Source organism: Ambystoma mexicanum, chromosome 6q (genome assembly GCF_040938575.1).
Source record: "Ambystoma mexicanum isolate Mex_15411 chromosome 6q, UKY_AmexF1_1, whole genome shotgun sequence".
Classification (NCBI taxonomy): Eukaryota; Metazoa; Chordata; class Amphibia; order Caudata; family Ambystomatidae; genus Ambystoma; species Ambystoma mexicanum.
In genome coordinates this window covers 219,808,133-219,822,548 of record NC_090937.1, presented here as the reverse complement: position 1 = coordinate 219,822,548, position 14,416 = coordinate 219,808,133, and the positions used below count along the sequence as shown (strand labels likewise).

At 52.9% G+C, this 14,416-nt stretch overlaps 1 protein-coding gene across 1 annotated transcript in view; it reads left to right on the top strand.

Annotated features, from left to right (window-relative positions):
- Positions 1 to 14,416, top strand: part of LOC138515905 (alcohol dehydrogenase 1-like) — a 300,767-nt gene that overhangs the window by 80,534 nt on the left and 205,817 nt on the right. The window contains exons 4-5 of the mRNA XM_069630667.1: positions 9,404 to 9,491; positions 9,597 to 9,816. Of these exons, the coding sequence (XP_069486768.1) occupies positions 9,404 to 9,491; positions 9,597 to 9,816 (308 nt within the window). The remainder of the gene's footprint in view (positions 1 to 9,403; positions 9,492 to 9,596; positions 9,817 to 14,416) is intronic.

The following is a 14,416-nucleotide window of genomic DNA, read 5'->3' as shown; positions in this document are numbered from 1 at the left end:
GGACATGAGTGGGGGCCTGGTGGAGGGTGCTCCTGGATGCTGGGGGGTGGGGGTGCAGGGGGACATGAGTTGGACATGAGTGGGGGCCTGGTGGAGGGTGCCCCTGGATTCTGGAGGGTGGGGGTGATAGGGGGCATGAGTGGGGGCCTGGTGGAGGGTGCCCCTGGATGCTGGGGGGTGGGGGTGCAGGGGGACATGAGTGGGGGCCTGGTGGAGGGTGCCCTGCACTGCTGGGGGGTGGGGGTGGTGGGAGTCATGAGTGGGGGCCTGGTGGAGGGTGCCCCTGGATGCCGGGGGTGGGGGTGCAGGGGGACATGAGTGGGGCCTGGTGGAGGGTGCCCCTGCACTGCTGGGGGGTGGGGTGGTGGGAGACATGAGTGGGGGCCTGGTGGTGCTGCCCCTGCACTGCTGGGGGTGGGGTGATAGGGGCCATGAGTGGGGGCCTGGTGGAGGGTGCCCCTGGATGCTGGGGGGTGGGGGTGGTGGGAGACATGAGTTGGACATGAGTGGGGGCCTGGTGGAGGGTGCCCCTGCACTGCTGTGGGGTGGGGGTGGTGGGAGACATGAGTTGGACATGAGTGGGGGCCTGGGGGAGGGTGCCCTGCACTGCTGGGGGGTGGGGGTGCAGGGGGACATGAGTGGGGGCCTGGTGGAGGGTGCCCCTGGATGCTGGGGGGTGGGGGTGCAGGGGGACATGAGTGGGGGCCTGGTGGAGGGTGCCCCTGGATGCTGGGGGGTGGGGGTGATAGGGGACATGAGTGGGGGCCTGGAGGAGGGTGCCCCTGGATGCTGGGGGGTGGGGGTGGTGGGGGACATGAGTTGGACATGAGTGGGGGCCTGGTGGATGGTGCCCCTGCACTGCTGGGGGGTGGGGGTGCAGGGGGACATGAGTGGGGGCCTGGTGGAGGGTGCCCTGCACTGCTGGGGTGTGGGGGTGGTGGGAGACATGAGTGGGGGCCTGGTGGAGGGTGCCCCTGGATGCTGGAGGGTGGGGGTGCAGGGGGACATGAGTGGGGGCCTGGTGGAGGGTGCCCCTGCACTGCTGGGGGGTGGGGGTGGTGGGAGAAATGAGTGGGGGCCTGGTGGTGCTTCCCCTGCACTGCTGGGGGGTGGGGGTGATAGGGGCCATGAGTGGGGGCCTGGTGGAGGGTGCCCCTGGATGCTGGGGGGTGTGGGTTGTGGGAGACATGAGTTGGACATGAGTGGGGGCCTGGTGGAGGGTGCCCTGCACTGCTGGGGGGTGGGGGTGCAGGGGGACATGAGTGGGGGTCTGGTGGAGGGTGCCCCTGGATGCTGGGGGGTGGGGATGCAGGGGGACATGAGTGGGGGCCTGGTGGAGGGTGCCCCTGGATGCTGGGGGGTGGGGGTGATAGGGGACATGAGTGGGGGCCTGGTGGAGGGTGCCCCTGGATGCTGGGGGTGGGGGTGGTGGGAGACATGAGTTGGACATGAGTGGGGGCCTAGTGGAGGGTGCCCCTGCACTGCTGGGGGGTGGGCGTGGTGGGAGACATGAGTGGGGGCCTGGTGGAGGGTGCCCCTGGATGCTGGGGGGTGGGGGTGCAGGGGGCCATGAGTGGGGGCCTGGTGGAGGGTGCCCCTGGATGCTGGGGGTGAGGGTGATAGGGGACATGAGTGGGGGCCTGGTGGAGGGTGCCCTGCACTGCTGGGGGTTGGGGGTGCAGGGGGACATGAGTGGGGGCCTGGTGGAGGGTGCCCCTGGATGCTGGGGGGTGGGGGTGCAGGGGGACATGAGTGGGGGCCTGGTGGAGGGTGCCCCTGGATACTGGGGGGTGGGGGTGCAGGGGGACATGAGTGGGGGCCTGGTGGAGGGTGCCCCTGGATGCTGGGGGGTGGGGGTGGTGGGAGACCTGAGTGGGGGCCTGGTGGAGGGTGCCCCTGCACTGCTGGGGGGTGGGGGTGGTGGGAGACATGAGTGGGGGCCTGGTGGAGGGTGCCCCTGCACTGCTGAGGGGTGGGGGTGGTGGGAGACATGAGTTGGACATGAGTGGGGGCTATGTAGAGGGTGCCCTGCACTGCTGGGGGGTGGGGGTGCAGGGGGACATGAGTGGGGGCCTGGTGGAGGGTGCCCCTGGATGCTGGGGGGTGGAGGTGCAGGGGGACATGAGTGGGGGCCTGGTGGAGGGTGCCCCTGGATGCTGGGGGTTGGGGGTGATAGGGGACATGAGTGGGGGCCTGGTGGAGGGTGCTCCTGGATGCTGGGGGGTGGGGGCGCAGGGGGACATGAGTTGGACATGAGTGGGGGCCTGGTGGAGGGTGCCCCTGGATGCTGGGGGGTGGGCGTGGTGGGAGACATGAGTGGCGGCCTGGTGGAGGGTGCCCCTGGATGCTGGGGGGTGGGGGTGCAGGGGGCCATGAGTGGGGGCCTGGTGGAGGGTGCCCCTGGATGCTGGGGGGTGAGGGTGATAGGGGACATGAGTGGGGGTCTGGTGGAGGGTGCCCCTGGATGCTGGGGGGTCGGGGTGCAGGGGGACATGAGTGGGGGCCTGGTGGAGGGTGCCCCTGGATGCTGGGGGGTGGGGGTGATAGGGGACATGAGTGGGGGCCTGGTGGAGGGTGCCCCTGGATGCTGGGGGCTGGGGGTGGTGGGAGACATGAGTTGGACATGAGTGGGGGCCTAGTGGAGGGTGCCCCTGCACTGCTGGGGGGTGGGCGTGGTGGGAGACATGAGTGGGGGCCTGGTGGAGGGTGCCCCTGGATGCTGTGGGGTGGGGGTGCTGGGGGCCATGAGTGGGGGCCTGGTGGAGGGTGCCCCTGGATGCTGGGGGGTGAGGGTGATAGGGGACATGAGTGGGGGCCTGGTGGAGGGTGCCCTGCACTGCTGGGGGTTGGGGGTGCAAGGGGACATGAGTGGGGGCCTGGTGGAGGGTGCCCCTGGATGCTGGGGTGTGGGGGTGCAGGGGGACATGAGTGGGGGCCTGGTGGAGGGTGCCCCTGGATGCAGGGGGTGGGGGTGCAGGGGTACATGAGTGGGGGCCTGGTGGAGGGTGCCTCTGGATGCTGGGGGGTGGGGGTGGTGGGAGACATGAGTGGGGGCCTGGTGGAGGGTGCCCCTGTACTGCTGGGGGGTGGGGTGGTGGGAGACATGAGTGGGGGCCTGGTGGAGGGTGCCCCTGCACTGCTGAGGGGTGGGGGTGGTGGGAGACATGAGCTGGACATGAGTGGGGGCCTGGTGGAGGGTGCCCTGCCCTGCTGGGGGTTGGGGGTGCAGGGGGACATGAGTGGGGGCCTGGTGGAGGGTGCCCCTGGATGCTGGGGGGTGGGGGTGCAGGGGGACATGAGTGGGGGCCTGGTGGAGGGTGCCCCTGGATGCTGGGGGTTGGGGGTGATAGGGGACATGGGTGGGGGCCTGGTGGAGGGTGCTCCTGGATGCTGGGGGGTGGGGGTGCAGGGGGACATGAGTTGGACATGAGTGGGGGCCTGGTGGAGGGTGCCCCTGGATGCTGGGGGGTGGGGGTGATAGGGGACATGAGTGGGGGCCTGGTGGAGGGTGCCCCTGGATGCTGGGAGGTGGGGGTGGTGGGAGAAATGAGTTGGACATGAGTGGGGGCCTGGTGGAGGGTGCCTCTGCACTGCTGAGGGGTGGGGTGGTGGGAGACATGAGTTGGACATGAGTGGGGGCCTGGTGGAGGGTGCCCTGCACTGCTGGGGGGTGAGGGTGCAGGGGGACATGAGTGGGGGCCTGGTGGAGGGTGCCCCTGGATGCTGGGGGGTGGGGGTGCAGGGGGACATGAGTTGGGGCCTGGTGGAGGGTGCCCCTGGATGCTGGGGGGTGGGGGTGATAGGGGACATGAGTGGGGGCCTGGTGGAGGGTGCTCCTGTATGCTGGGGGGTGGGGGTGCAGGGGGACATGAGTTGGACATGAGTGGGGGCCTGGTGGAGGGTGCCCCTGGATGCGGGGGGGGTGGGGGTGATAGGGGACATCAGTGGGGGCCTGGTGGAGGGTGCCCCTGGATGCTGGGGGGTGGGGGTGATAGGGGACATGAGTTGGACATGAGTGGGGGCCTGGTGGAGGGTGCCCTGGATGCTGGGGGGTGGGGGTGCAGGGGGACATGAGTTGGACATGAGTGGGGGCCTGGTGGAGGGTGCCCTGCAATGCTGGGGGGTGGGGGTGCAGGGGGCGATGAGTGGGGGCCTGGTGGAGGGTGCCCCTGGATGCTAGGGGGTGGGGGTGATAGGGGACATGAGTGGGGGCCTGGTGGAGGGTGCCCCACACTGCTGAGGGGTGGGGGTGCTGGGTGACATGAGCAGGTGTGCAGGGTAGTCCCCTGTGGTGTCGGCTGCCTGCAGGGGCCTTGGAGGGTGTACAGGGAATACCTGGGAGCACACAGCCAAATCGCGTGTAGAATTTCCCTCGTACCCCTGAAATACACGTACCCAGCCAAATCGCGTGTGGAAATTCCCGCGCACGTACCTGCCAAATCGCGTGTGGGACTTCCCGCGCACCCCTGAAATCCACGTACCCTTCCAAATCGCGTGTGAGACTTCCCGCGCACCCCTGAGATCCACGTACCCAGCCAAATCGCGTGTGGAAATTCCCCCGCACGTACCCGGCCAAATCGCGTGTGGAACTTCCCGCGCAGCCCTGAAATCCACGTACCCTGCCAAATCGCGTGTGGGACTTCCCGCGCACACCTGAGATCCACGTACCCAGCCAAGTCGCGTGTGGAAATTCCTGCGCACGTACCTGGCCAAATTGCGTGTGGAACTTCCCGCGCGCCCCTGAAATCCACGTACCCTGCCAAATCGCTTGTGAGACTCCCGCGCACCCCTGAGATCCACGTACCCAGCCAAATCACGTGTGGAAATTCCCACGCACGTACCCGGCCAAATCGTGTGTGGAACTTCCCGCGCACCCCTGAAATCCACGTACCCTGCCAAATCCCGTGTGAAAGTTCCCGCGCACCCCGGAATACACGCACACGTTATTTTTCAGTCAGCGGGTGTCCGTGTTTGTGGGTACCCCTTTGCACGTCATTTGTCCTGGAGGGCCACAGTATAGGACATTCATCATAGCTGTATATAGGTGCTATTTGTTGGCGCACCTTTTGGCGCACATTTATTACAGGCGCAGAGACGCTACCGCCTGCTTTCTTGTGGCGGTCGTGTTTGTACCTGTGCGCTGGTTTGACCGTGCGCTTTTTTGCCCTATTCGATTCCATGAATACGTGTTGTAGGCGAGCGTGTGGGCGTTCCGCGCACTTGCACCCTGTACTTCCCCCGTGACGCCCACATTTTGGCAAGTTGTTCCCCATTCCGAGTGTTATGCCCCGTGTTCCGCCTACTTTTGTTGTGTGCACCGCGCTATGTGCGATTTTCGCTGTGGCCTGTGCGATTTTCGCTGTGGCCTGTGCGATTTTCGCTGTGACCTGGCGCACGCCGTTAGATGGCCTGTGCGCCAACATGCGCCGCGCACTTTTTTAGCGCACATCCGATGGTTTTCTCGCGCACGGCCTTCCATGAATCGATGTGCGATGCTTTTCGTGCGATTTTTGCACTTGCACTGCGATTTTCGCTATTCCACTACGAATCGCACGTTTTTGGCCACTTGCGCCGCGCTAATTATTCCATGAATCGGCCTGTATATCGCTTGTCAGAAACAGTCCATAACAGATGCAACCAGCATCCAGCAGACCAAAGGAAACATGGTATAAACTGAGGGGATTGCAGCAGGAGTGACAATTTAAGGAGATGGTAGATAACTGTGGTAAAAGGAAGTCATGAATGCTATTATATTTTATGTAAGAATGAGGTCACAGGATGGGGTGGGCCACCGTGTTCCCTCTGCAAGGACTGACATACCCTTCGTACGCTCCTTAAAAGGCAACAGTTAAAGTATGTGGCTCCTGGTCTAATCCACGTAAAATCACTTGCACGAATCATAATGCTGTCTTTAATAAGTGCTAGTTTATTTAATAAGTCTCATATTTGTTAAAATACAAATAAAGTGTTAAAAAATCCCCTCTCTTTCTTCACTCCCGTCCAAGTTCTCACTTCTCTCTCCCACCTTTTCCAAGCTTACTCCTCTCATTCCAACACCCCCTTTCAAGTCTCTCTACTCTTTCCAAACTCTTCTCTCTTTCCAACCCCCTTCAAAGTTTCCCCGACAGCTCCTAGTCCAAACACCCACCTGGCCTGACTGAGAGCCTGTGCCTTTGTTTCTCTATAGTCCCTCCCCTGGTGTTTGGCCTCCCTTTGATGGTCCGCACCTGGGCAAAAGAGTGAGCACTAGCCATTGGCTGCTCTTAAAGTGTTCACCTGTATGTGATTTGGCATTTGCAAGTCAGACCAAGCGTTTACAAACTCCATCCGCCACTTTGGATTGCTGGCCCCCATCTGTGTGTCCCATGTCTATTCCCTGGCGGATTTAGACTCTGCTGCTTGGGTTTACGTTCTGTGGGAGCTTCATTTGTTGGTAAGTGTGGAGGAAAATATGTCTAGGAATGGTGTTTATTTCCCTGGGTTGCTGTGTGTGTCCTTGCTAGAGTTGGATCCACACTGTGTGACCTGCTCAGGAGGAATTGCAGCGCAAGCAGTGCCTGTTAATGTAATGCACCCATATGTTCTGGGTTATCTCGTGGAGTGAGCAGCACAGGCAATTTCAAATTCCATCATTTGTTTTGTGCTTTCTCTCTGAGCTGGTGGTGCAGAGAATTTTAGGTTATGTTTGGTTTTTGCTGTGGTCTGGGAAGCATGCTGCTCAGAATTGTTCATCTTGCCTTTGTTGTTAATGACACTCCAGTGTCAGGAATGAATGAAAGATTGATTGATCGATTGATTAATTTGTTATTTATTATGCACTTATACACAAGTGTTCCAAGGCGCAACAAGGCAAGGGAGGGGACACAAAGGGAGGATAAGACAAACAATCTTACTAGGCCTCGTGTCAGTGATAGGGATCTATTCCATTGCATTGTGGTTCCTGTAGTCCTGGGCATGTGTGTTTTGCTTGTCTGTTGAGGAAATGTACACTGGCGACTTACTACTGCGTTGTAAAGTATGTCTGAGTCCTGTGGGTTACTGGCTTTTATGTGCAGGGTGGGAGGGCAAATTGTGCAGGTACAGGGCTTTGACAGAGCACGCATTGTTCATTAGTGGCTAAGAACCGCCCCCCTTCACATGGCATTTCACTGATGCTGGGGGATCAGTTTGTGTGATGGTGCTTGTACTCACCCAATATCCATGTCCATTGCCCTCTGTTCCTCTCCATTTATGCAGGGAGTGTGCTGTTCTGCAGCACCCTGGCATTTAAGTGGAACCAGGGAAGTGGGCACAGCAGAGTGAGATGACATAGTCAGCATTGCATGTGACCTGGATATTCATGGAGTAATAATGCTTCCTGTTGCGGTTTACCTCTTCGGATGGCCGGGGAGCCACCATCAGCACATGGGTGCGGTCCAGAGTGGGAATTATATTGGGCAGGTGGGCTACTGCATATAAACTTTACTTCATAGCATTCACATGTGGTGGGCAGGGAGATATTCTAGATTACTTCCATCACCTGCCAAAGCACATGTGAAAATGTGGGCTGGGGCATCCCATGCAGCATGCCCAAGGTGTGCTGGTAGGTGCCAGTTGCTAGGAAATGTAGGACTGATACAAGGTACAGCGGCGGGGGTAAGACAGTTCTAATGTTTATCATGCTCTCTATGTCATCATGGATCAGGATGAGCTGCTCATCAATGGTCTCCCTGTTCAGCGGGTACAGGGTGATCAGATGGTTGTGGGTTAAGGTCCATGGTGAAGCCTGACCCAGGGTATGTGCCCTCGGCCTTGCATAATGTCTCTTTCACCTCCTCTCTGATCCCTGTGCTGCTGTTCCAGCCCTTGCAGCTCAATCTCCCAGTTTGCAAACGCTAGGGCAACATGGTGTTGGTAAGTGTAAGGGTTAGGGTCCGGTACAAGCCTTTTGAAGTCTTTCAGGGTGGTTTGGGCTCACCTTTAAATTGTTTTCTATCACCTGTATGCATTTACCTCCACCTTCTAGGTGGTGGTTACTGCACTGTGTTTTTGGTGGAAATACCATCCATTTTCAGTGGTATTTTGGCAGTATTTCAATTTGAAATGCAACAGAAATACTGGTGGTAATTATGCTGGTGGAATTAGCGCTGACTCCTTATTCAGCGGTATGGTAAATTCAGCAGTAATTCTGTTACCGCCACTTTTACCATATACCACCAAACTCATAATGAGGCCCAAGTGACCAGGACTATGCCAGGGTAATTTATAAGGGGTCTATGCCAGGGTAACTGATAAGGGAATATTATCAAGTGATTGTTGAGGCTGGAGATAGGGGGCACAAGTGCTGCATTTTTCCATTCCAGCCATGGAAGGCCCCTTTATAGCTCCATTCAACCTCTTATTAAAGAGATTGCCATCCTCCTATTTTGTTCTCTTAGTAGGACCGTTTTTTTTAATGAGCTGTATGTTTGTTGGAAATCATGTTTTCTCGCAGATAATACATCTAAATAAATCAGTGTCCCTAAGGGAAAGGCCCAGTGAAGGAAGGCAGTCTATCTCTGCTGCCATTCTGTCCAACAGCTGCTTCAGAATCTGTGGCCAATGAATTTTAGCTAAGTTAGGCTTTAGACCATTGAAGGAGCAGAGTTAGTAGTGTTAGTAGTGGCAACAAGGCTTGGTGGCCTAGGACAGTAGATAGATGGCGAGATTGCAGGAGCACAGGTTTTGTTACACTGTGTGCTTGCTTTTGATGAGATCGACTATACTACTCTGCTGCCCAGACCAATGAGAGAGGGCTAACTGGAGCGTCAATAAGCTTGATCAAATATATTTTGTCAGACAAGTCCCACTTGGTTAACATCTCATCTAGCCTGGTAAAATCCCACAAATCACGTGTAAGGTACCTCAAAGCTTGATTTTCTCACCATGACAATTTATTTATACTACATGGCCGTACCGAATTGTTATGTCATTTTTGATTAAATGTCTACAGTTATGTTGACAATACACGCCTGCTTCTGTGGTTTACCAGATATCTGAGCCAGATAAATCTTTATCTGTTGTATTTCACACATCAATACCGTGATGTGCCAAAGGTATCTTAAAAGTAATGAGACACAACATATGATAGTAGCAGCCAATTAACTGACAAGGTCAATTAACATCTGTCCTACAATACTAGGTAATGCCCCAATGTGTTAACTCCTGAATGTAGGCTTTTAAATGGTTCCTATTGGCCACCTCAAGAGGGTCCTCATACCCTTCAGGCAATGCATAGAGTGCTCCTCAGCACACTTTCAAAGAGTTATTGATGGTTCAACTCCATCCTAAAAGAGAGCCAGCCCTATTGTGTACTTGTGCTACTTAACCAAACAGAAATGATTCAGTGAAATACAAATAAACAAATGTGCTGTTTATTTTGCAGGTGATAAAGTGATCCCACTATGCCTTCCACAATGCGGAGAGTGCAAGAACTGCAAACATCCAAGAAACAATCAATGTATTAGGAATGAGTAAGTTGTGTGCTATTTTCCTTGTAGTTGTTCATGAAATGTAGCCATACATAAATGTCTGTATAATTTATCAAATATCTAAGAACATGTTCCTCTATTTAATAGTGTGGCTGAATGTACTGGACTGATGGCAGACAATACTACCAGATTTAGCTGCAAGGGGAAAATGGTGCACAACTTTGTAAGCACTAGCACTTTCACAGAGTACACAGTTGTGCATGAAAGCTCCATTGTCAAAATTGATGATGCTGCCCCACTGGATAGAGTCTGTCTGATGGGCTGTGGATTTTCAACTGGCTACGGGTCTGTAGTCAACCAAGTAAAGGTAGGAAATGTACCTTTTACTCTTATCACACAATTGTTATTAAGTAAAAGGAAAGCTCATTGAGGATGTAGTCAGGAATAATTAAGAGAAAGATTCACAATATAGGGTGCACAAAAATATAAATATTGTTATTATATCCTAAGACATACATCCGTCTGTTAGATTCAACTGCAACTTCAGGGAATGTGCACAAAATGTAGGCAAAATTGACTGTCTTATTATGAGTCCAGTTTCGCGCCAATTATAGCCCTGGCAATGGTGGCACAGTTACTGTGGTTCAAAAATGGTCTTAACTGAGTTAACAGTATAAGATAGTAGGAAGAAGATGAAACAGGGCTGTTCACGTGCGCCATCATGTTGAGTTTTTGGTCCAAGATTATACCCAAAGTCTTCGCTTTGGGAAGTGTAGCAATAGCACATCCAACTATTTGAAATTCTGAGAACTCAGGACTCAACTTTCTCAACTGAGCTACCATGCCAGATTTCATGAGCCCGGTTTTTGTATCATTAAGGGCTAAGCAGAGTACACGGGAGACATACAACAGAGAGTACACAGGAGACGTTCCACTTTAGAATGCACCAAGGTTTGCCGATTGGATGAAGCGATAGGGTTCCTCTGAGGACCCTTCAGTTGCACTGAATCTCCAGCTTATCTTCCAGACAGAATACCACCCATTATTGGGGTCCTCTAGGAGGACAATCATAGTCCGGGCACGCACACACCATTGGTGGAATGGCGCGGCCACAGCTAGTGGCAACAACTGATATGACATGCTACATTACTATGGCATGATTGACACCACAGGCAAGGTCGTGAAGAACCCAGACCACAATTCATTGTCCTGATGAAGGCTATTTTGTCTACAGCCATCTAAACAAGCTATAGGCCGAAACACAGTTGTGTCACTTTTTATAAATATATAGTATCTGTCACACATACCGGGCACCTAGTTTTTGATGTTTAATTCAACACTGACCCCAATCCCCTCTCAAAGTGTAAGGGGCTGGATGTTATGAGCCATTAGACATTCTGAAATTGTACCAATTGTTATTGTGATTAGATACGTTGTTGTATATGTTCTGTGTTGGGAATGTGTTGGGTACACTTACCTGTGGCAATCATTTTCTTGTATGTAACCCACAATATGAGATTTATGTTATAAATACTACTAAATAGATTTGTGTCCTTTTGTATAATCGGGATCACCCTGATAAATTGTCTTTATATATTGTGAATTACCTGGAGAGATCAGGGAATAGTCAGGTGCCCTTCTTTTACTACATACTCAATAGTTGCTGCCATGGAGCCAGAACTATCAAAGAGTCCTAGATTAAAATCTCCCAGGATGACAACTTTAGACAATGGCTTCAGCAAGGGCATCAACATGTCACAGAATGGGAGAGGGGAATCTGGCATTGTAGCTGGAGGACGATTGATAAAACTGACGTTAAGGGTGGATTATAGTCAGATGACAACTTAACGAACAGAGTATCACATCCCAACAGATATAAGATAGCAAGTTCATGTATCGACAAGGAAGCCTCATAAATAATGGCCACTCCACCACTTCGGCCTAATTTAGGATCTGCTCTGAAAATCTTATACCCTAGGGGAACCGCCAGAGAGGGTGAAGGGCCGGCTGAATCATGTAGCCATGTTTCTGTTACTGAAAAAATGTCAATATGCTTAGTCATTAGATAATCTGAAACCTCAGTTCCATGTTTATTCAAGGATTGGGTGTTTAACGGTAAGCGGTTAAGGATCCTAATTAGGGGTGTACTGAACTTCTGCTTCAAGTAAGTATTCGGCCAAATTATGGCTGAAAAAAGCTATTCAGCTCCGGCCGAATAGTTTCTTGCTATTTGGCACTTGCCGAATACTTTGACATTCTCATTTGAATACCATGCAGCATGAACTCAGAAAGGCAAATATAGACTTCAGTTTTCAAAACTGAATAGAATTAGACCAGTCAAATTGCTATCACACAGCTGAAAAATATCTCATATTGTAATCTGCTCTTTAGGGCATGTTTTGTTACAGATTCTTAGACAAAAAAGGTGCTCATCTATATACTTAGCCAGCAACAATACAGGAACATCTTTTCTTTTGGCGAATGTTTATATGCAATGTGCACTTTTTTTTCAGTTAGAAAAAAAACAAACTGAAAGAAATGTGCATAGAAACTTTCAGTTCCTGTCATGTCACTTCCCATTGGGTATGTCATAGTCCCCCCCTTTCTTTTTTTAAGGACTTGAGTCCTGAGTTTAACATTATCTGATATTTTATCAGGAATTATAAGTTGCATATGTTTGTGTATTGGCGAGAAAGAGTGGCTAGGATAAGTGAAAAGTGAGCAGCATTTGTTTGGGTGAGGTGAATAGTTGTGAGATGGAGTTCATACATTTCAGATGTCCTCTTGACTTTTGACCTGCATGAGCCGACATGAACCATTTTATACATTTCTATGTGAGCTGTAAAGAAGTTCGAAACTCGACAGCATCGACTTTGCATCTGGCTAGAGAATGCAATGCATCTGATTCACAAAGGCAGTCATTTTGCATTTGTGAAGCCTCCTACTTTAACTGCACCGAATATGCAACAATCTTCTGTACATTTGGTCCCTTCATTTTGGTTAAATCTGCTTTATTTCTGGATTTTATACTTTAAATAAAGATGCTACATTAATTACAATGAAGAGAACTAAAAGCATATAATGCATTTAAAATGGTGCTTTATTTGTTTTTTTAATAAGTGGGTTTTTTGAAGTTTGCATCATGATTTATTAAATAAAGCAACTATTCGGCTTCACATTCGGCTTCAGCCGAATAGTTGACAAACTATTCGGTATTCGGCCAAATACTAAATATGCTATTCGGTACAGCCCTAGTCCTAATCGGGCCCTGACTGTCAGAAGGTACATTCTAAACATCACCCAATGTGGTCTGATTAATGATTGGAACACCCAAGCCTGTGATCCTGTTAGCATCTGAATCAGGGATCACTAACATAATTGATGCATCATCAGTAACTGTGTTACTTAGAAGGAAATCTTTTCACTTACAGAAATTACATTAAGTGACTGACTCGGTGGCTGTGGGGTGATAGTACAAAGGCTATGATTTAGTATGTACAACATATCTTTACTGATGGTATATTACGTTAGATAGTATGAAGAATTCCAGCATCAATGACCTCAGGAGCGACGGAAATGTGTAAAGGCTGACCTCGGACATCTGAACTCTAAAATAGCCCACCTCTCAAGAAGTGAATGCACATTGTCATTAAACCAGGTTTATTTCACAGAAGCTCTGAGAGAGAGTCTGGACAACTCCTTGGAGATTGATCTAACCTGAGTCTCCCTGAACCACAGAACGGATACAGTATATATATATATATATATATATATATTCATTTACAGAACAGATAACACACTCCCACTTCTCCCTCATGTTCCCTTACAAAGTCATCACCCAAAAAACAAATGGGTTGGCCCTACACAAGGAAATCTAATCCACACAAACTCGTTGACTGCCTTCACTGCAGCACCATTCCCTTAGACATACAGGGGGTAATTCATAGAATTCAGCGCACAAGTGGCGCATGCGGCTGGCGCACAGTGTGCGTGTGTGACAGTCTGCGCCAGCCGCGTGCGCCAAAATCAATTTCCGCACACAGCGTATTCATGGATTTTAACATCCATTAGCAGCCGTGGCGCAGAGTGGCGCAGCAACCCTGCAGCAGCGCCAGTTACGCCCCCAACCCCTCTCTGTGCACCATGTACAGCGCACAAATCCCGTACATGGTGCACAGGCCCCCAACCACGAAAATGCCCCACGCACCCCTGCGAATACACGTACCCCGCTGCTCGGGGAGTTTCACACGTGAATGGCCCTGTGCGAGCAGGGTACGTGTATTTCGGGGGTGCGCGGGAAGTTTCACACGCGATTGGCCTTGTGCGAGCGGGGTACATGTATTACTGGGGTGCGCAGGATGTTTCACACACGATTGGCCCTGTGTGAGCGGGGTACGTGTATTACTGGGGTGAGCTGTAATTTCCACACGCGATTGGCCCTGTGCGAGCGGGGTACGTGTATTTTGGGAGTGCGCGGGAAGTTTCACACGTGATTGGCCACGTGCGAGCGGGGTACGTGTATTTCGGGGATGTGCGAGAAGTTTCACACGCGATTGGCCCTGTGCGAGCGGGGTATGTGTATTTTGGGAGTGCGTGGGAAGTTTCACACGCGATTGGCTCTGTGCGAGCGGGGAACGTGTATTACGGGGGTGCGCAGGAAGTTCCACATGCAATTGGCCCTGTGCGAGCAGGGTACGTGTATTTCGGGGGTGCGCGGGAAGTTTCACACGCGATTGGCCCTGTGCGAGCGGGGTACGTGTATTTCGGGGGTGCGCGGGAAGTTTCACACACGACTTTGCTGTCAGAGCGAGGTACGTGTATCCAGTGGGGTGGGCGGGGAGTCCCACATGTGAATTGGCAGTGTGGGTCCTCCCAGGTGTGGCCTCTACCCACTCCACGGCTCATGCAGGCAACCCACACTACAGGGGACTACCCTGCACCCCTGGTCATGTCCCGCAGACAGCCCA